General features: G+C 35.6%; 1 protein-coding gene across 4 annotated transcripts in view; it reads left to right on the top strand.

Moving 5' to 3' along the window:
- Nucleotides 1-13,913, top strand: part of UHRF1BP1L (UHRF1 binding protein 1 like) — an 85,710-nt gene extending 71,797 nt beyond the window's left edge. For 3 of the 4 annotated variants that reach the window (XM_032298795.1, XM_032298803.1, XM_032298813.1), the window contains 6 exons: nucleotides 698-840; nucleotides 1,616-1,766; nucleotides 4,030-4,283; nucleotides 4,576-4,684; nucleotides 10,126-10,310; nucleotides 11,861-12,527. In XM_032298795.1, the coding sequence (XP_032154686.1) occupies nucleotides 698-840; nucleotides 1,616-1,766; nucleotides 4,030-4,283; nucleotides 4,576-4,684; nucleotides 10,126-10,310; nucleotides 11,861-11,980 (962 nt within the window). In that variant the 3' untranslated portion in view covers nucleotides 11,981-12,527. Of the gene's footprint in view, nucleotides 1-697; nucleotides 841-1,615; nucleotides 1,767-4,029; nucleotides 4,284-4,575; nucleotides 4,685-10,125; nucleotides 10,311-11,860 lie in introns of all 4 variants that reach the window. The other variant, XM_032298785.1, reaches the window with a different exon arrangement.
- The last annotated feature ends 7,297 nt before the right edge of the window (nucleotides 13,914-21,210 follow it).

Here is a 21,210-nt window from a genome sequence, read left to right as displayed (position 1 = left end):
GAGTGCCACTATGTCTGGCTAATTTTTGTATTTTTGGTAGAGATGATGCTTTGTTGTGTTGCCCTGGCTAGTCTTGAACTCCTGGGCTCAAGTGATCCTCTCGCCAAAGTGCTGGGATTACAGGCATGAGCCACCACACCCAGCCTTTGTTCACCTTAGTGGAAATATTATTTTATCAGATATGTCTTCTTAACCCCGACGATGTTAGGAATCCCCCTTGAAATGCTTTTATTAGCCCCTCATACTACAACTGTATTTACAGGCATCTTTTCCAGGCCATTTATTTAATAATTTATTGAGCATCTAACATATTGCCAAGCACTAGTTTAGAAGCTGATTATAAGGTAGAAAATATAATAATAAATTAAGACCTATGTTTTATAGGTCTTTAGGTTTTCTTACCTGATTTTTCTATTAATTCATTTTCATGGCATTTTTAAAAAGTATTGATCTGTGATGGCTACAAAATGTTTTAAAAATTGTTTTTTACCACAGATAATTTGAGAAATATTGAATTATAGCACATTCATTGTTTGCTAACTAATCACAATCTAATTTTTCTTGGTCCATTTTTTTAAAGGAGGCAGTGCTTGAGAAAGCGTTGAAAGGATAGTCCATTTTTGTTAAATAAGCTTGCAATGTTATATCATGTGCAAAACTGACTTTAATTTATGAATTTACTTTTCTATTATTTTAGGAAATAAAAAGAACTCAACTACAAATTACCAGAGCACAGCAGAAAGTGTGAATGCCAGTGCAAACTTACAGAATTATGGTGAAACTTCTCCAGATGCCATCAGTACAAATTCAGAGGGTGCTCAAGAAAATCATGATGACCTGGTAGTAATCATTTGAGAGAGATTCTATGAAGAAAAGTGCCACCAACTTTATTTCATATTTGATATGTACATATTTTGAGACACTCATATAAAATGAATTCTTAGATGGTGGGCAATTCATTTTGCTCCTTTTATTCTTGAAAACGCTTCCCTCCTAATCAATTGTTTTTCCTTTGATTTTATTTTTCTAAATTTGTTTTATTCATTTTGAGGAGTGGAGGCTCTTTCTTTTTTCTGTCTTGCATTTTATGTTTTTTATTTTTATTTTTTTAGAGACAGGATCTCACTCTGTTGCCCAGGCTGGAGTGCTGAGCTGTGTCCATAGCTCACTGCAACTCTGAACTCCTGGGCTTAAGTGATCTTCCTGCCTTAGCCTCCCAAGTAGCTGGGACTGTAGGCACACACCACCCCACCTGGCTGTTATAAATTTTTTTGTAGATAGGAGGAGGTCTCACTGTGTTGCCCAAGCTAGTGGTTTCTCTTAAGCCCTCTTGGTGCAGTGAAATATTCTTATGGAAGACTTGAAAAAGATATTATGTCTAACTTTTAATGAAAATCATTCTGCAATCCTTGTGACCTAATTTTTTTTTTTAATAAATGAAAGAAAAGGTTTTCACTATAACGTAACAACCATGTTCTGTAGGTCACAAGTATATTTTTGGTCTGGAAGTTCACAAGTATATTTTTAGAGGGTGATGGTAGTTTTCCTATATTATTTCTTAAATTTTGTTTTGAACTGCTTGGCATACTAATATCATTTATGCAATCATTAATAGATGTCCGTTGTGGTGTTTAAAATTACTGGTGTTAATGGGGAAATTGACATCCGAGGGGAAGATACAGAAATTTGTCTTCAAGTGAACCAGGTGACACCAGACCAGTTAGGCAATATCAGTCTGCGGCATTACCTTTGTAATCGTCCAGTTGGTAAGATTTTTTTTAAAATTACTTTTCATATACAGTGGTTTAATATGTTTTAATTTTTTTCTTTTACATATGTCTCATCAGAAGTCCTATCTTGACTATAATTGAATTCAAGGAAAATTACATTTATTTATAATAATAATAATTACTATTTGTAGTTTGTGGTTGTTTTTTCTATAGTATATGGAGCTTCAATAGGAAGACATGGCATAATAATTCCATGGCATAAGGGGTAGTAGGGAGGAATGATTTTGACTAAGAAAGTTTTTGTTTTGTTTTATTTTGTCTCCAAAAAAACTATTTTTGTTTGAAATTATTTCTGGCTTTACTCCGTGGAATTAGAATGTGTGTGTGTGTAGATCTAGGTAGATAAAAAGGCAAAATAAAATCACATTATCCAGTTTATTTGTTGGCAAGTTCTCTTGTTCAGCAAGTTCACTCTTGTTTTTCTTGACATGGGAAAGAACACTAACCATTACCAATTTGTGACCATTTATTTTACCTTCTATTTTAAAAAATAAAAATATGTGAATTTTGAAATAATTAAATAATTCTTTGGAGTTACATTTGAACTCTTGTATTATTTTCTGGAATGTTAATAAGTAGTATTAACAGTAAGTATAGCCGGGCTCGGTGGCTCAAGCCTGTAATCCCAGCATTTTGGGAGGCCGAGGCGGGTGGATCACGAGGTCAAGAGATCGAGACCATCCTGGTCAACATGGTGAAACCCCGTCTCTACTAAAAATACAAAAAATTAGCTGGGCATGGTGGTGCCTGCCTGTAATCCCAGCTACTCAGGTGGCTGAGGCAGGAGAATTGCCTGAACCCAGGAGGCGGAGGTTGCGGTGAGCCCAGATCACGCCATTGCACTCTAGCCTGGGTAACATGAGTGAAACTCCGTCTGAAAAAAAAAAAAAAACCAGTAAGTATAATTCTGTACCTGGAATGGAAGTTTTAAGAGCAACTCTCCACCTGGAATTGTGAATGGAGACCTATCCTTGGTATAAATAAATACACACATCTTTAGTTTCTTGCAACTCTCCCCCTTTCACAAATATGCATATATTTGACCTGTTTAGTCACATCCATGCTGAAGAAAAATAAAATACCTTTTCATTATGAATTTTAAAAAATCTATCATGAATTGATACAGCAGTCTTCTTATGGGGACCCATGGGATAAATAACTTTCATATCTCAGAAACTGAAACGGCTTTGCCTTTCCAGAATGAGTTTGTTTTTATCTTATGGGTTATATGAGTTGTGAAACTGATCATATTTTTATCTTTTTTGCTAGGGAGCTCATTTTTGGTCCACCTTTCGGTATAGGAATTTAAATAATGGTAGTTGGTAAGGTTAATTTTGGGTTATTAACCTTACCAACTACCATTCCCTTTTCCCTTCCATCCTTTTTTCCTTGTCTCCTCATTTTTTTATCAGATTATACCATGTACATAGTGCCTCTTACACATTTTGGAACCAAGTAACATAAAATAAATAAGCAAAATAGTTACCGTGAGTTCACAAGTAATTTACTTCAGTGATTTCACTAGGAATTTGTATTTTTTAAGTTAGATATCCTACTGGAGCTTCGTTGGAATTTTAAAATTTGTTTTTAAACTGTGTGTTTATACTCTCTATGCCATCTATAAATTTTTTGGGGGGACAGGGTCCAGGCATAAGTAAATGTAGTTTTACATACCCACACGTACACACACACTTTTCCCTTATTATATCCGTTTTTGGTTTGCCTTCTAATAGAAACAATTTAATGAGGTTTTCTCTGTTTATTTTTCTGTTATTTAAGGCCCCAGTTTTATGAGGAAACTGCAAAACCTCAGGCTTTTGTTGCTTCTTGAGAAATGGCGTAAGAGTCACCTTAAATATCTAACTTATTTCTGCATCACAGCCACCATTTGAATGTATAGTTAGGTATACAATCAAACACACACTAAGTATCTGAGGTATGTATCACACCAGAGTTATATCATGACATGTTTTTCTTGATAACATGTTTTTCTTGTTATCAAAAAAAACAGGAAATATAGAAAAATCAACGTTATTGTAGGAGAAAGTTGCCTTAAAATATTGGAATTAGTGGGTGTATGTATATTGTATATGTACTATAGAATATCATTTAAACTAGGGGTTTAATTTAAACTAGGGGTAAATAGTAAAACTAGTATTATTTTAATGTACTACATGACACATAATAGTAATATTATTGAACAGTGCTACAAACATTTTTATATGTTCATCTTCCTTAGGTTCCGATCAGAAAGCTGTAATTCATTCCAAATCCTCTCCTGAGATTTCTCTGAGGTTTGAAAGTGGGCCTGGTGCTGTAATACACTCTTTACTTGCAGAAAAAAATGGATTTCTGCAGTGCCACATAGAAAACTTCAGCACTGAGTTTCTTACATCTTCCCTTTTGAATATTCAACATTTTTTGGAAGATGAAACTGTTGCAACAGTAATGCCAATGAAGATACAAGTTTCTAACACAAAAATAAATTTAAAAGTATGTTAATAAATAATTTTATATTGTCATGTTCCTTTTGCCTACCTGGACTTTCATTCATGTCTAAGAATGTGCCTTCTCTATAATTTATGTTCTATCAGGATTTATTAAAACGATTTTGTTTGTCTTTTTTGGTAAATGACGTAGAGATCTTTTTTGGAAATTTCAAAATATAACAGGCAGTTTTCTCACTGTATCAGTTGAAACATATAAAGATACATGTTTTATCTTTAACTCATTAAAAATATGACTGGCTAGAGTAACATGGCAATGTTCTTTTTCTTTCCTGTAGGATGACACTCCCCGGAGTAGTACAGTATCCCTTGAACCAACTCCTGTAACTATACATATTGATCATCTTGTGGTAGAGAGAAATGATGATGGCTCTTTTCATATTAGAGGTATATATGAGAAACCATTTATTTATTTATTTGTTTTTTGTTTGTTTCTTTGTTTGCTTGTTTGTTTGACAGAGTTTTGGCTCTTGTCACCCATGCTGGAGTGCAATGGGGTGCAATCTCGGCTCACTGCAACCTTCGCATCCCTGGTTCAAGAGATTCTCTTGCCTCAGCCTCCTGAGTAGCTGGGATTACAGGTGCCCATCACCACACCCACTTAATTTTTGTATTTTTAGTAGAGACAGGGTTTCACCATGTTGGCCAGGCTGGTCTCAAACTCCTGATCTCAGGTGATCCACCTGCCTCAGCCTCCCAAAGTGCTGGGATTACAGGCGTGAGCCACCATACCCAGCCAATGAAAAACCATTTAAATGAACACCTCAAATTTTGAAGTTAAATTATTTACATACTGATTGTTTCTTTTTACTCATTTATTTTATATGTATGTACATATGCAGTAGTGGAAGATTGCGGGACACCTTCAGTACATCGTAATAAAATATTATCTATATATGTACGGGCCTCTACCCTGGGAAGAAGCCTCATATATGGTTGGCTTAGTACCTGTTGTACACACGTTTGGAATGTTGTAGAAAGTGAGAGAGGCCTTCGAGCTCTTACACGTCTCTTGATCTTACTCATGCCTCTCAGTTGACATCTTTCTTAGCTTTATTTACTATTTATACTCCTTATAATGGAACTTACCTTGCACTTCTCCATCTCTGTTCTTACTTGCCTTGTTATTTCTCTTTGGAATTGCTCATCGCTATGTGGATTTCATTCATCCTCTCAATGTTGTCTCAAGTTTCTTCTTTATACTCTGATGTATAGTGACGCTTTCTTTATACTCTGATGTGAGTTCTTCCACTTCTTTTGGACTTTTCTGTGCATTAGTTACTTATAGTGTATTGTCTATATGCTTAGTTTACATTCAATGTTTGTATCTCCACTCTAGTAAGGTCTGTGTCTTACAAGGTGGTATGAGGTAGTAGAAAGAGTGTGAGCCAGTAGACTTAGATGTTTTGGGCTTCACTATTATAGCTAATTGAAGGACTGATATATACATCTCTTTCATCTCCTATCAAAAACCTCATTAAATGACAGAAAACATACACTGAAGAATAAAGTCATTAACAGTGCTACAAAAGAAAGGAGAGGACAGTTGCAGATGTGGGAACAGTTTGTGGGAGACTCTTGAAGAGTCTTTTCCTCTGTAGTTTGAGAGCATCTGGAGTCAGACATAGGAGAAAGGCCAACAGAGATCAAAATTGTAGCTTCGTTACTGATAAAAGCTCAGGTGGAGAGAATAGCTTAGGTATCTGGGAAGACGGGCTTGCTGCATAGCTCTCTTTCCCAAATGTGTTAGCTCCCAGAAATTCAGGTCTGTCTTCTAAAAAGAAAAAGAAAAGAATGCACCCTCTCAGCAGGAGGTACAGCATATACCAAAGCAAGAGACTGAACCACATATATATATATATATAGTTCTTGAAAAAAAAAAAATCATCAATCAGATAAGTCATACCTTCTTCCGGGGGAAGCAGTGAGAAACAGGACCAAGAGAATTCAAGAGGACTACACGATTGAAGTTCCTCCTTAAAAATAGGAAGAATCTCCCCAACAAGATACTGAGGTTAGAATGAGCCCTGAAGCAATAGCATGAATAATATGGGCATTGCTTTTTTGGGATCCTCTCCTGTGCCCCTGCCCAGTAGTAGACGTCAGTAGATTTTGCATATAAAGTAAAATATTGAGGGTAGTTTCTGCAGCTGCTAAGCCTCCAGGAAGGGAATGATTCCCTATCCAATTAACAGACTTGGCTTATCTCACCCAGTTGAGCAGCCTTTCCTTTCCCACCATCACTAGAGGTTGGCTATAGCAAATGGAAACAGTGTTTATAGACAAGAAAATGGGATAAACATAAACAAGAAAATAGGAAAATACAAGACATGCAGTAATTCTCAAACATTTGAAAATAATAATACTAATCAACTTTTATAATTATAAGCTAGAAATATTTTTTAGCTGATGGAGTATAAAAGGAGCTTAGTGAAAGGTAATTGGAATGAATTGAATTGAGTGTCCAGAGATAAACTCTTAACGTTAATTGATCTTTGACAAGGCTGGCAAAACAATTCAATGGGGAAAAGAATACCCTTTCCACCAGTGGTGATGGAATCACCAGATATCCACATGAAGAAGGCTGAACTTCTTCCTTATATAGGCATACTTTACATATACTGCAGATCGGATTCCAGACCGGCACAATGAAGTGAGTATCACAATAAAGCAAGTCACACAAAGTTTTCAGTTTACCAGTGCATATGAAAGTCATATTTACACTATTATTGTGACTAAAAAATGTACATAGCTTAATTTAAAAATCCTTGATTGCTGCTCAGGCACAGTGGCTCACACCTGTAATCCAGCACTTTGGGGGGCTGAGGTGGGTGGATCACCTAAGGTCAGGAGTTCAAGACCAGCCTGGCCAACATGGCAAAACCCCTGTCTACAAAAAATACAAAAAGTAGCTGGGTGTGGTGGCACACATCTGTAATCTCAGCTACTTGGGAGGCTGAAGCAGGAGAATTGCTAGAACCCAGCCGGCGGATGTTAGAGTGAGCCGAGATCGCGCAACTGCATTCCAGCCAGGACAACAGAGCAAGATTCCGTCTCAAAAACAAACAAACAAAAAAACAACAACAAAAAAAAAATCACTTGACTGCTAAAAACTGCTAATGATTATCTGAACCTTCAGTGAGTCGTAATCTTTTTGCTTGTGGAGGGTCTTGATGGCTGCTGATTGATGACAGTCATGGTTGCTGAAGGTTGGGGTAGCCGTGGCAATTTCTTAAACCAACAGTGTTCAATTTATCTGTTTTCTTTTGTTGCCTGTGCCTTGGCAGTCCTATATAGGAATCCATGGCCAAATCTGAGATCATAGTATTTTCTCATGTTTTATTTGAAGAATTGTATAGAATTAGTGATTCAATGTAGCTCTTTACAGCAAATATATCAATTTTTGTTTTTGATATGTGGGTAAGGATTAAAGACACATGGATTTATTTCTGGATTCTCAATTCTGTTCCACTTGTCTGTCTTTGATACTACCATGCTGTCTTGATTACCAGCTTGCTTTGGAGTTAGTTTTAAAATTGGAACATGTGAGTCATCCAACTCTGTTGTACCTTTTCAATACTTTTTTTACTCTTTTGGGTCCTTTGCAATTCCATATGAATTTTAACATCAGCGTGATAATTTCTACAAAGCAGCCAGCTCAACTTCTGATGGGGATTGTGTTAAAGCTGTAGATAAGTTTGAGGATTATTGCCATCTTAACAACATTAAGTCTTCCAATCTATGAACAGTGGGATATTTAGATCATCTTTTATTTCTTCCAACAATATTTTATAGTTTTCAAAGTATAGTAAGTTTTGTGCTTCTTTTGTTAAGTTTATTCATATTCTTTTTCACAGTATTTTAAATGGAATTGTTTTCTTTCATTTGTGGATTCTTCATTACACATTATAAAAATGTAATTATTTTTGTATATTGATTTTATATCCTGCAACCTCACTGAACTTGATTAGTCCCAGTAGTTTTTTAGTTGTTTCCTTATTTTTTTTTTCTACATGCAAGATTATGTCTAATAGAGATAATTTTACTTTTTCCTTTCCAATCTGAATGTCTTTTATTGTTTTTCTTGCCCAGTTGCACTGGTTAGAACCTCTAAGACAATGTTGAATAGAAGTGACAATAATAGCCTTGTCTGGTTTCTGATTTTGGCAACAGGAAAAGAGTCTAGTCTTTCACCATTAAGTATGATATTAGATGTGGGATGTTTATACATTGATGACCTTTTATTAGATTGAGGAAGTTCCCTTCTATTTCTAATTTAGTGAGTGTTTTTACCCTGAAAAGATACTAGATTTTATCAGATTCTTTTTCTGCATCTATTGAAATGATCATGTGGGTTTTGCCTTTTATTCTGTTGATATGATGTATTACATTAGTTAATTTTTGGATGATAGATATATTTGCATGCCTGGGACAAATCCCAGTTGACCCTGCTTTATAGTTATGTATGTTGCTGGATTCAGTTTGCTAACATTTTGTTAACAATTATGTCCATATTCATCAGCATATTGGTCTTAGTTTTCTTGTGATTTTTTTTTTTTTTTTTGGTCTAGACTTGATATCAGGGTGATAGTGCCTTCATAGAAAGTTTGGGAATGTTCGGATTTTTGGAAGAGCTTTTAAAGATTTAATATTATTCTTTAAATGTTTGATAGAATTCACCAGTAGAGCCACATGGGCCTGGGCTTTTCTTTGTGGGTAATTTTATGATTATTGATTCAGTCTCTCCCAGCTTAAAGTCTGTTGACATTGTCTTCTTGAGTCTATTTGGGTAGTTTATCTCTTTCTAAGAATTTGTCTACTTCATCTAAGTTACATAATTGTTGTTGTTGTTGAGACAGTCTCGCTTTGTCACCTAGGCTGGAGTGCAGTGGTGTGATCTTGGCTCATTACAGCCTCCGCCTCCAGGTTCAAGTGATTCTCCTGCCTCAGCCTCCCAAGTAGCTGGGGCTACAGGCGCATACCACCATGCCTGGCTAATTTTTGTATTTTTAGTAGAGACAGGGTTTCACTGTTGGCCAGGCTGGTCTCGAACACTCCTGAGTCAGGTGATCTGCCTCTCTCGTCTCGGCCTCCCAAAGTGCTGGGATTATAGGTGTGAGCCACCATGCCTAGCCTTAAGTTACATAATTATTTTTTAATTTTAATTTTTACTTTTTACAGAGACAGGTCTTGCTGCATTGTCCAGGCTGGTCTCCATCTCCTGGCCTCAGGCAATTCTCCCAGCTGGGCCTTCCAAAGTTCTGGGATTATAGGAGTGAGCCACTGTGTCTGCCCTAAGTTATCTAATTATTGCCATACTGTTGTTTTTAGTGTTCCTTTATAGTATTTTTTTTTTTTTAATCTCTGTAAGGTTAGTAGAATGTCACTTCTTTCATTTCTGATTCTAGTAATTTCTTTTTCTTGGTCAGTCTAACTAAAGGTTTATTTATTAGTTAATCATAAGCCTTTAAATCTGTTAAATCTAACAAACCTTTAGTATAAACATAATAAATTATGTAATTATGTAACTTAGATGAAATTGACAAATACTTAGAAAGAATTCTTACAAAGGAAAGTTTAGTTGATCTAAATAAACTATTCATTTAGATCTTTTAGCTTCATTGATCTTTTAGTTTATTTAGATCCTTTCATTTCATTGATCTTTTCAGAGAATGAGCTTTTGGTTTTATTGGTTTTTTATGTCATACTGCTACCCTCATACTAATATATATGGATATTTATTTTTAAATTAGATTCTCACAATTGAACTTTTAAAGATTTGTCAAGTATTTGGAAATGTTATCTGAGCATGTTATTTGTTTAATCAGATTCTCACATTCTTAATACTGGAAATGATGTGAAAGAAAATGTCAAAAGCGATTCAGTGCCGCTGACGAGTGGAAGGTATGATCTGAAGAAACAGTGCAGTGTCACTGAAGCCACTCAGACAAGTCCTTGGCCTTCTCAGTCAGCTAACTTTCCTGAGTGCTCCTCTGACTTTACTAGGGAACAGGTAATGGGAAACCTAATTCAGATTCAGTTTCAGCAATTAAATAATTAAGTATTAAGATACTAATAGTGAAATCATTGTTATTTAAATAAAAAGTACCGAGTGCTTGTTCTTGTGCCCAGGTGCTGTGTGAGGTGCTATGGTTATAGTGTTGAGCAACATAAATAAAAATTTAGTGCCTTCTGCCTTCCTCCAGTGCTGTCTTAGTATTTTTGTGATTTTTCCTCGTAGATTCTTTTTTATTTAAAAAATAATTAATATTCAAGTGTACATACTATATAATTTTACTTGTTTAACAAATTTTTTTCATATTGCTATATTTGTTTAACATTTATTTTTAATGGCTGAGTAATATGGTTTTAGGTGTGCTGTCATTTCTGAAACTTCCTCTAAACATTTATTAACATTCATGTTGCTTCTGAGTTTCGTTTTTTTTTTTTTTTTTTTTTTGCCATTATAAAGAAACAGAATGTTCAGCAGCGTTTTAATCTGTATGATAAAACCATAGGATGAGTTAATTCATTTGTTCAGTGAGGATTTATTCAGTGCCAACTCTGAGCTAGGGATATAGAATGGAATAGTATATGACCCCTAACTATTGAAGAACTCAAAGTCTAGTGGAAGAAGAGTGTTCAATTGATAGTCACAATGTACTGTGTGAGATGCTATACTACAGATGAAGGAAAGTATAGGAAACTACCTCACTTGGTCTATAAGGCAAGAATTCTTAAGCTAGAACTAGAAGAAGTTTGAGAACTATTTGAAATTAACTGCATATATTTTAATGTATCTGTGTAATGCATATTTTATCATTTCCCCATACTTAGGAATGGCTATGTTTGCTCTAATATATTTGCTCTAATATAGCCATTCCTAGTTATGAGGGAATGGCTCTAAGAGGATAAAATAATTGCTAAGTCTTAAACGGGTGGCAGAGAACTATTGGCCATCTAGATGAAAATGTCTGATGACATGTTCAGAATTTGAGTCTGGAGCTCAAGAGAGAGGTTTGTGCTAGGTGAGTCTATTTATGATAGTTGGAGCCATGGAAGTAGATAAAATCATCCAAGAAAGTGACTCATGACAAGAGAAGAAGACCCAGCAATGGAACTAACAGAATGTCAAATTTTAAGACTTTTTAAAAAGTAGAAGAAAAGATGAAAAGGGCATACGTAGATTAAAAGGGATAAATATGAAACAGTTGTGGCATAAAAGCCAAAAAAAGAGAGAGGCTGAGAAAGTAGGGGTAGTTCAGCAATGTCTAAAGCCATAGAGAGGTCTGGGAAAATTCATGTGAAACAAAGTCACTATTAGACTTGGAAATTAGGAGTTAGTGTTTCGTATAACTAGGTCAAAGCATGGGAACGTATTTTAAGTCTTGATATATGTTTCCAAATATTGTCTCAAAGCAATTTTCAGCTTAAATGCACCCTCACCAGCATTGGACATTTTTACTATCCCAAGTGTCATGCCTTTGGATACTATGTAAATAGTCTATATTTCCTGAAATGATTAAATTATCTTATCCCTACCCCTACCATTTATCATTTCAGCTCATGGAAGAGAATGAATTTCTTAAACAGGAACTGGCTAAAGCTAAAATGGCTCTTGCAGAGGCTCATTTGGAAAAAGATGCGCTTCTTCATCATATAAAGAAGATGACAGTTGAATAACGGGAGTGGCAGTCAAAACTCAAATTATAGCTCTGGAGTAGGAAGGTTATATTTATAATCTGGATGTTACCAGTTAGGGGAAGACTTTCCTTTTCATGAAAAGACGATAAAACAAAATGGAATGTGATAAAGTGGTGACTATTCCAAAGCCAGTTTAGAAGATATTAGGTACGAGCATTACAATCTTTTGGTTGTTCTGTGTTTAGGGGCTTAACCCTCTTTTAAACTGGTGTGATCTAGGGAAGTCAACACATACTGTAAAATAATTACATGCCTAAGGAAAAGAAGATGTCATTTCCTAATTTTGATATCTCACTGTAGGCATTTTTTTTAAATGAAAAAGGAAAACCTCTTGTGTTCACACAGATTGCTGAATTGATTTCTCAATATTTGTTAATAGTTTACTATTATTTACACAGATTCAAATGCTTTTATGGCTAATGTAAAATGAAAAGAGGCTTACATTTTAAATGTTATTAAAATTATGTACTTAAATCTATAATTAATTACTGTTAAAAGCCCAATCAGATTAATAAATTATATAATTGTTGAGTTTGAAAACTCTGGAAAATCATCACCCTACTGAACTTTTAAATATCTTGAAAATGTGAAAAAAAATCACTTCAAATAATGGGTACATTGTATAAGTGGAAGCTATAATTTTCAACAAAAAGATGGTACAAATGTAAAAATAAAAAGCACAAACTGTACGAGCAAAATACTAGAGTATATGGCCAAGTGATTTAAAAAGCATTACTTGTACATTCCTTTAAACATTTACTGTTAGAAGTAAAAGAGTAATTTATCCTGCTAACTTTAGCAGCATTTGTAAGTATAAAAATTTTGATTAGTACTATTTATATTAATTTCTTTACCTTCATTTTTCCTCTTTAAGAAGTTGTTTTTGGAAAATTATTTTTCCTTGCACATAAGACAATTTTATACCATTCTTATAGTATCTTATTAGGTGGGTGTTTGCACATACTGAATTTATAAAGCTAGTTTTGAATAAAGCTCTATGTGAGAGATATATATACACATACACAGTCTTCTAAATAAGAGTCGTTGGTGAATTTTGAATTCTATTTTGTTAGGAATTAAGGTTGAAATCAACATGAAAGAATCTCAATCATGCATTATAAAATAAAAGTACATAGGTGATAAGAAACAGAGACTTTTAGAGATTTAAAATATATTTCTGATAGAATTAAACTAAGTGGTGTCTATTTTAAAATTCACATTCTTAAATATATCCAAGATAGAAGATGAAATAGCTGGACTACTCTTTCTTTAAGATACTTGAAAATTTTAAACCACATTGTGACACTTTATGGTGCTTTGCGTGTTTGGCATGACATACATAGTGGTCCTTATATCTAAGTGCTTGGGAGGAAAATACATATTTCATTTACATTAAATTTTGGAGTGATTTAGGCTTTATTGAAAACAGTACTGGCCTTTTTTCTACCCTTCTCCAGGATCCATTTTCATTGACATTATTTAAAATATACAGGCACCGTTTTGGGTACTATGGATAGAGCCAAGAACAAATTGATAATGTTTTACCTCGGGTTATTTAAAATATTATAATAAGTCATGTTATTCTAAAACTATATAATAGCTTTAGATTAAATGTGCAAAGGTCTAATTGAAGATTTAAAATGTATACCTTATGTCCTTAGAAGAGAACATTTTATTTTTAGTTATACATTCAGCAAAAACAGTTTATTATGGAAAAGAAGGGTTGATGGGACATTAACTTCTTCAGAGCTAACATTGTTTCTCAAGATTGACCTATTCTATATAAATTTAAATTTTTCTGTGGTATATTGTACTTGCTTATTGTTATAGAAGCTGAATGCCTTACTTACTACTTTTAAATTTATTTGGTCTTCCCAAGGAAATCATACAAACAGAGATTATGATGATCTGAGCATTCTATGTGCTTATTTTGATTTTTTTTTTAATTTATAAGGAGAACTATTTTTATAGATGTTTACAATTCATTAAACACTCTATTCTGAGAGGGAGGTATTATTCAAATGTTAGAAGTTTCCCTAAGCCTTAGAAAGGACAAGTAACTTGACTGAAATCACAATTAGTAATGTGGTCTTTGGACTTAAAGCCTAGTTATATGCTTTTATTATAGCATAGTCATTAATTCATACATTTTCACTTATCTTTTTTATCTTTTAAAGATGACCGTAGAACTTTAGATTGTGTGTGCACATCTATGTAGGAGGTATATGTTACCCTGTTTGTGTTATTCAAACTGCCTAAAAGACAGAAGGATGATTTTTGTTTAAGTTAACCCCAAACTATTTAGCAGTGTGAGAAATACAGGAAAAACCTGATAATTGACTTACCAGCATTCGTTTTTTTAAAAATTACATAATTTAGATATAAAGTTGTCATGTCCTGGAATTTAAAAAAAAAGAAATCTCTAGCTGAGACATGTTAACGGTTAGGAGATGAAAATGGTAATTGTGCTTTGCTTTTTATTTTTTGTAGTTTTTTTGTTTTCTATATTTTTAAGTAAAAATTATATATTTATGGTGTACAACATGATGTCTTGATACATGTATACATTGTGGAATGGGGAAATCAAGCTGTTTATTGTATTACCTCACATATTTTTTTGTAGCAAGAACACTTAACATTTTGTAACAGTTTTCAAGTATACAACATATTGTCATTAACTGTAATCACCTGATGTAAGTAGATCTCTTGAACTTTTGTTTACTAACTGCAGTTCTGTGTCCTTTTACAGACATCTCCTGTTTCCCCAACCCCCAGCCTCTGATAACCAGAATTTTACTCTCCGTCCCATGAAGTTAACTTTTTTTGCATTCCATTAAGTGAGATCATGTAGCATTTGGCATTTGTCTTTCTGTGCCTGGCTTATTTCACTTAACACAGTGGTTCCCCATGTAGCTGGGACCACAGGCGTGTGCCACCATACCCAAATTTGTCCATGTTGTCAGAAATGACAGAATTTCCATTTTTTAAAATGTTGAGTAGTATTCTCTTGTGCATATTTTCTACATTTGCTTTATCCATCATCCATTGATGCACAGTTAAATTGATTCCGTATCTTTGCTATTGTGAGTAATGTTGCAATGAACATGGGATTGCAGATGTCTGTTCCACATACTGATTTCATTTCTTTTGAACATAAATTGTGGGATTGGTGGATCATATGGTAGTTCTATTTTTTTAGTGTTTTGAGGACCCTCCGTACTGTTTTCCATAATGGCTATAATAATTTACATTGCCAATAGCGTACAAAGCTTTTATTTTCTCTGCATCCTCTCCAACCCTCCTCTTTTGTCTTTTTGATAATAGTCATTCTAACAGGTCTGATTACAATAGCTTTGTAGTAGGCTTTCTGTGCTTTGCTTTTTAATTTCATGTATGTGAAAAACATTGGGTATTTTGAATTTTTTTCTTTTCTCACCTTATCCTAGAACTCGAGGCAGGGCACAGTGGCTCATGCATGTAATCTCAGCACTTTGGGAGGCCAAGATAGGCAGATCACTTGAGGTCAGGAGCTCGAGACCAGCCTGGCCAACATGGTGAAACCCCATTTCTACTAAAAATACAAAAATTAGCTGAGTGTGATAGCGCATGCCTGTAGTCTGAGCCAATCGGGAGGCTGAGGCAGGAGAATCACTTGAATCTGGGAGGCAGAGGTTGCAGTGAGCTGAGATTGTGCCACTGCACTCCAGCCTGGGTGACCAAGTGAGACTCCGTCTCAAAAAAAAAAAAAACTTGAAAATTCTCCCATATATACTAGTTGGGGGTGAAGCATTATTTCTAGTTAAGTCATGTAAGAATGACTGTGTATGACCAAAGGCAAATATGTGTGGAAAAAATTAAATTTTTTCGTGGGTTTTTATTTAATAGATGCCAGTAGGGGAGTTAGGAGTTATACTTTCTCTTTAACAAGTTTGTATTAACCTACAGTCTAATCAAGACACCTTCTTATCCCAGTGAATGCCACCACCATTCACCCTAGTTCCCAAACTGGTAACATAGAAATCATCTTAAGACATCTTGCTCTCCTTATCACTTCATCATCAAGTCCTGTCATTTTCACCTTGTAAACATCTCTCAAATTTGTCTACTTCACTTCTCACCACTCCCTAATCTAAGCTACCATCAGCATCTTTTGTCTGTATGACTGCAGTTGTCTCCTAACCAGTCTTCCTGCAGCGACTCTGGCCCTCCCTGTATTCACTCTACTACAGGCAGAATTCTTTTTGTTCAAAGTGCAATTTTAATCAAGAAAACCCACCTACCCCCACTTGTACCTCTAGCTTAAAACACTTCAGTGGCTTTTTATTGTCCTTAACGATGAAAAGGAAATATTTTATGTGACCTCATAGGTCAAATATATTGGGGCCACTATCTATAGTGTATTTCCAAGCATCAAAATAATTGCTGTCTCAGTGGCTGGCACATCACCTAAAAAACCCTCAATAGGGGTTACCTATTCTTGTTCCCATTTAGCCTCATTATGTACCAGGTTTTACTTACTGACACCTTCATTGTCCTTTAAGTATTTGGAATGAGAATTACAGTGCTTCATTCAGCATAAGACTTTTGTCATGCTGTTTCTTTGACTTGAAATATCTATCCCTTCCCATTGCGTAATTAATTTCTGTTTGTCTTTCAGATCTTAGCTAGTTCATCACTTCCTCAGGGAAGCATTCCTAATTTCTGTCACAGAGTAAGACCCACTGTTATACATCTCACCTGACCATGTACCTCTACTTAGCATTTAACTTGTGTAATTTTTTATGTATTGCTTTGATTAATGTCAGAACCACTAGATTGTAAACTCTATGAGGACAGGAAATTTTTTTGTGTCATTTTCATTGTTCAGCTTTGTATTTTTTATGCCTCATACAGTGCCTGGCACATAGTAGGTGCTCAGTAACTTTATTGAAAGAATAAAATGAATGGATGAGGTATCAAGGATGTTTTTCAGATATTGAATTCTTCCTTTCAGTTGGATTGAAGGGAGATGGAACACAGAAAAGTAGTTGCTCATAGTTATTAAAAGGGGGCAAACTTCTAGAATCCAAAGGGGATAAAAAGATGGGAGAGTGAAGTGGGAATATTTACCATACTGTGGGCTTCTGGATTTTGAATATGTGAACTTGTAGTTGATTTATCACAAAACAAAATTAGCGTATCACTTCTTGGTACTACAATGCCAGAATGTCATCTAGCTTTGATTGTAACATATGATGTGGCTGTTGAGATCTGCCATTATTCTCAGCTAAACAGATGGAAATAAGTCCAAAAGAGTGGTGGCTAAAGTAGTTTCTCTTTGGGAAGTTAACTAATACTCAGAATTAATTTCAGTTATGCCTAGTTCCTTAAGGTGCAAACAATCCCCTTTTAGTCTGAACTTTGAAGTGCTATAGAAAGTAAATTTTGAGCTATGTTTCAGTTTTCCTTTTATATATAAAATACCAAAAGTTAGAGATACACAGTATATAGAAACACTAAAGAAGTAATGTTTTTAAAATGCAATTTTTACTAAATTCTAATACTTGATACTCTTTTTGTTTTTGAGACAGGGGCTTGCTCTGTCACCCAGGCTGGAATGTAGTGGCACAGTCATAACTCACTGTAGCTTCCAGCTCCCGACTCAAGCAATCCTTCCCCATTAGCCTTCTGTGTAACTGGGACTGCAGGTGTGTGCCACCACACCCAGCTATTTTTTCTCTTAAGAGATGGGGTCTCCCTCTATTGCCCAGGCTAGTCTTGAACTCCTGCCTCCCAAAATGGTAAGATTTCAGGCATGAAACGCCATGCCCAGCCAATAATTTTTTTTTTGAGACTTGAGTCTCGTTCTGTCACCCAGGCTGGAGTATAATGGCACGATCTCAGCTCACTGCAACCTTTGCCTTCCAGGTTCAAGCAGTTCTCCTGCCTGAGCCCTCCGAGTAGCTGAAACTACAGGTGCATGCCACCATGCGCAGCTGATTTTTGGATTTTTAGGAGAGGTGGGGTTTCACCATGTTGGCCAGGCTGATTTTGAACTCCTGACCTCAGGTGATCCTCCTGCCTCGGTCTCCCAAAGTGTTGGGATTACAGGCGTGAGCCATCGCTCCCAGCCACTTGATACATTTTTAATTTTGGGTTCTTGAGATTGCCTTTTTTGAGATGTAAAAATGAAAGTAGCATGAAACAAAAAAGGAAACCATCATGATTTTTTAATAAACCCATTAGATGTTAGACAATTGTAAATTTTAAAGAAATTCATGTGAATGTTAAAATACTGAAATTTAGCTTATATGTTGTCAACAGTATTGTATAATCTTAGCAGGTTTGAGAATTTGAAACCTTTTGGAGAAGCATATTAAGAATTACTCAATATTTTTCCTGCTTTATCTGTATGGTATTATAAATCATGTGCAATAAATTTTTGGTCCCAGAAAAAAAAATTGATTAATAAAAAGAGTGATCTGAATTTTTTAAAATTCTGAAATCATTTAGAAAATATTATATAACTTATAAGTTTTTATTTTCAACATGCTGTCATCAATCAAAAAAATTACAAACTATACTATTTGAATGGTAAGTGAAATTTTTTGTATTATTTTAAAATTTATTGGTTAATTTGTTGACTCCATTGACCTGAATTTCTCTTAATTCTTCATTCTATTTTTAATTCTTCATTGTGTTTAGGAATACTTGAGCATTATGAAGGATAGGAAAGTATATAGCAAGTTGATGAACCTTTCTTGCAACCATTCAGCAGAAGCATTTTGATTTGTATGGCAAGAACTCAAATACTAATTCAAAATGTCATCAAGAATGAGAATTTTTTTTGAAGAAAAGTAGACACATGAATAAATGTTTAAGAAAAAGATGATCAGGCACAGTGGTTCATGCCTATAATCCCAGCACTTTGGGAGGCTGAGGCTGGTGGATCACTTGAGGTCAGGAGTTCGTGACCAGCCTGGCCAACATAGTAAAACCTCATCTCTACTAAAAATACAAAAATTAGCCGTGTGTGGTGGTGTGCACCTGTAGTGTCAGCTACTCGGGAGGCTGAGGCAGGAGAATCACTTGAAACCCGGGAGGCGGAGGCTGCAGTGAGCTGAGGTCGTGCCACTGTGATCCAGCCTGGGCGACAGAGTGCAACTCCATTTTGAAAAAGATCAGAAATATCTATGCTAGCATGGTGGCTCACACCTGTAATCCCAGCACTTTGGGCTCACACCTGTAATCCCAGCACTTTGGGAAGTTGAGGCAGGTGGCTCATTTGAGGTGAGGCGTTTAAGACCAGCCTAGCCAACATGGCAAAACCCTGTCTCTACTAAAAATACAAAGGCACGTGCCTGTGATCCCAGCTACTTAGGAGACTGAGGCACGAGGATAGCTTGAACCAGGGAGGCAGAGGTTGCAGTGAGCCGAGATCACACCACTGCACTCTAGCCTGGGTGACAGAGTGAGGCCCTGCCTCAAAAAAAAAAAAAAAGTATTGGCAGGGTGCGGTGGCTCATGCCTATAATCCCAGCAGTTTGGGAGGTTGAGACGGGCGGATCATCTGAGGTCAGGAGTTTGAGATCAGTCTAGCCGACATAGAGAAACCCTGTCTCTACTAAATATACAAAATTAGCCAAGTGTGTTGGTGCATGCCTGTAATTCCAGCTACCCTGGAGGCTGAGGCAGGAGAATCACTTGAACCAGGGAGGCAGAGGTTGTAGCCGTGAACATGCCATTGCACTCTAGCCTGGGCAACAAGAGCGAAACTCCGTCTAAAAAAAAATTTTCTTAAAAAGTATCACTGAAGGATATGGGTAAAATAAATGTTTAGGGGTATGATGAAAGTCCATTCTTCACAATATTTAAAATCACTCCACGTCCGGGTGCAGTGTCTCATGCCTGTAATTCCAGCACTCTGGGAGGTGGAAAGATCACTTGAGGTCAGGAGTACAAGACCAACCTGGCCAACATGGTGTTTTTAGTCTCTACTAAAAATATAAAAATTAGCTGGGTGTTGTGGCTAGCACCTGTAATCCCAGCTACGTGGGAAGCTGAGGCAGAAGAATTACTTGAACCCAGGAGGCAGAGGTTGCAGTGAGCCAAGATCACGCCACTGCACTTCAGCCTGGGCAACAGAGCAGGATTCCGTCTCAAAAACAGAACAAAAAGCCCCACTCCAACTAAAATAGATACACGGTGTTAATCCGAGCAGGGGATTTTAAAAATAATTATACTGAACAAGTCAGATGTAAGGAAGTATGTTTAACAAAATTCCAATAATTAAGCACTTATGAAAGATCTACAATAAAGAATTCACTTGGCAAGTATCATTTGAATTAAAACCTAAAGTATGTCCGTTGTGGTGGCTCACACCAGAAATTCCAGCACTTTGGGAAGCTGAGACAGAAGGATTGCTTGAGCCCAGGAGTTTGCACTCAGCCTGGGCAGCATAGAGAGACTTTGTCTCTACTAAAACTTTTAAAAATTAGCTGGGCATGGTGGCAGAGGCCTGCAGTCATAGCTACTCAGGAGGCTGAGGCAAAGGATCACTTGAGCCCAGGAGTTCAAGGCTGCAGTGAGCTATGATTGTGCCACTGAGCTCCAGCCTGGGCAGCAGGAAGACTCTGTCTCTGGGAAAAACAAAAAACAAAAAAACACCAAAACCCTAAAGCAGATAAATTGGCACATGCAGAAATACTTCAATTTAATATAAAAAAAAAAAAAAAAAAAAAAAAAAACTGGCACATGCAATTCAATTTTTTATTAAATGATATACCCACAAGGGTATATCTATTGGAATCTTATTGTTCCTATTTGACATAAAAGGGGAGTCTGGACTCTCATTACTATTGGAGACCTTTTATCATTATACCAATAATGTTGGGACAATTTAGTGTTTATTTGAATTCAGTATAGCTCCTTTATAATTTATTAGCATAATTGGCATAGCTATGATAGCCATATTTGGTGCTTTTTCCACTAGTTTATTTTTACTCCATTTCTTGCAGTTGAACAAGAGATTTTTCAATCAAAACATTAGAACTATGAAGACAGAAGAGTTTTGAAGAAAGATTTAGAATGAGTAAATTAAAGCAACCTTTTAATATCCTATCGCTATAAATTTCCAGAATTTAAAACGTTCCTGCAGTATAATATCTGAAAACATGCTAAGGCTAAGTATATCTTTATTTTAAATGTTAAGTTTTTCCTAGCACAGATAT

This window comes from Sapajus apella, unplaced genomic scaffold (assembly GCF_009761245.1).
Source record: "Sapajus apella isolate SASKATOON/1434 unplaced genomic scaffold, GSC_monkey_1.0 scaffold2, whole genome shotgun sequence".
In the NCBI taxonomy this organism is placed as follows: Eukaryota; Metazoa; Chordata; class Mammalia; order Primates; family Cebidae; genus Sapajus; species Sapajus apella.
Note: the sequence above shows the minus strand (reverse complement) of the source record. Positions and strands in the feature narration are given on the sequence as shown.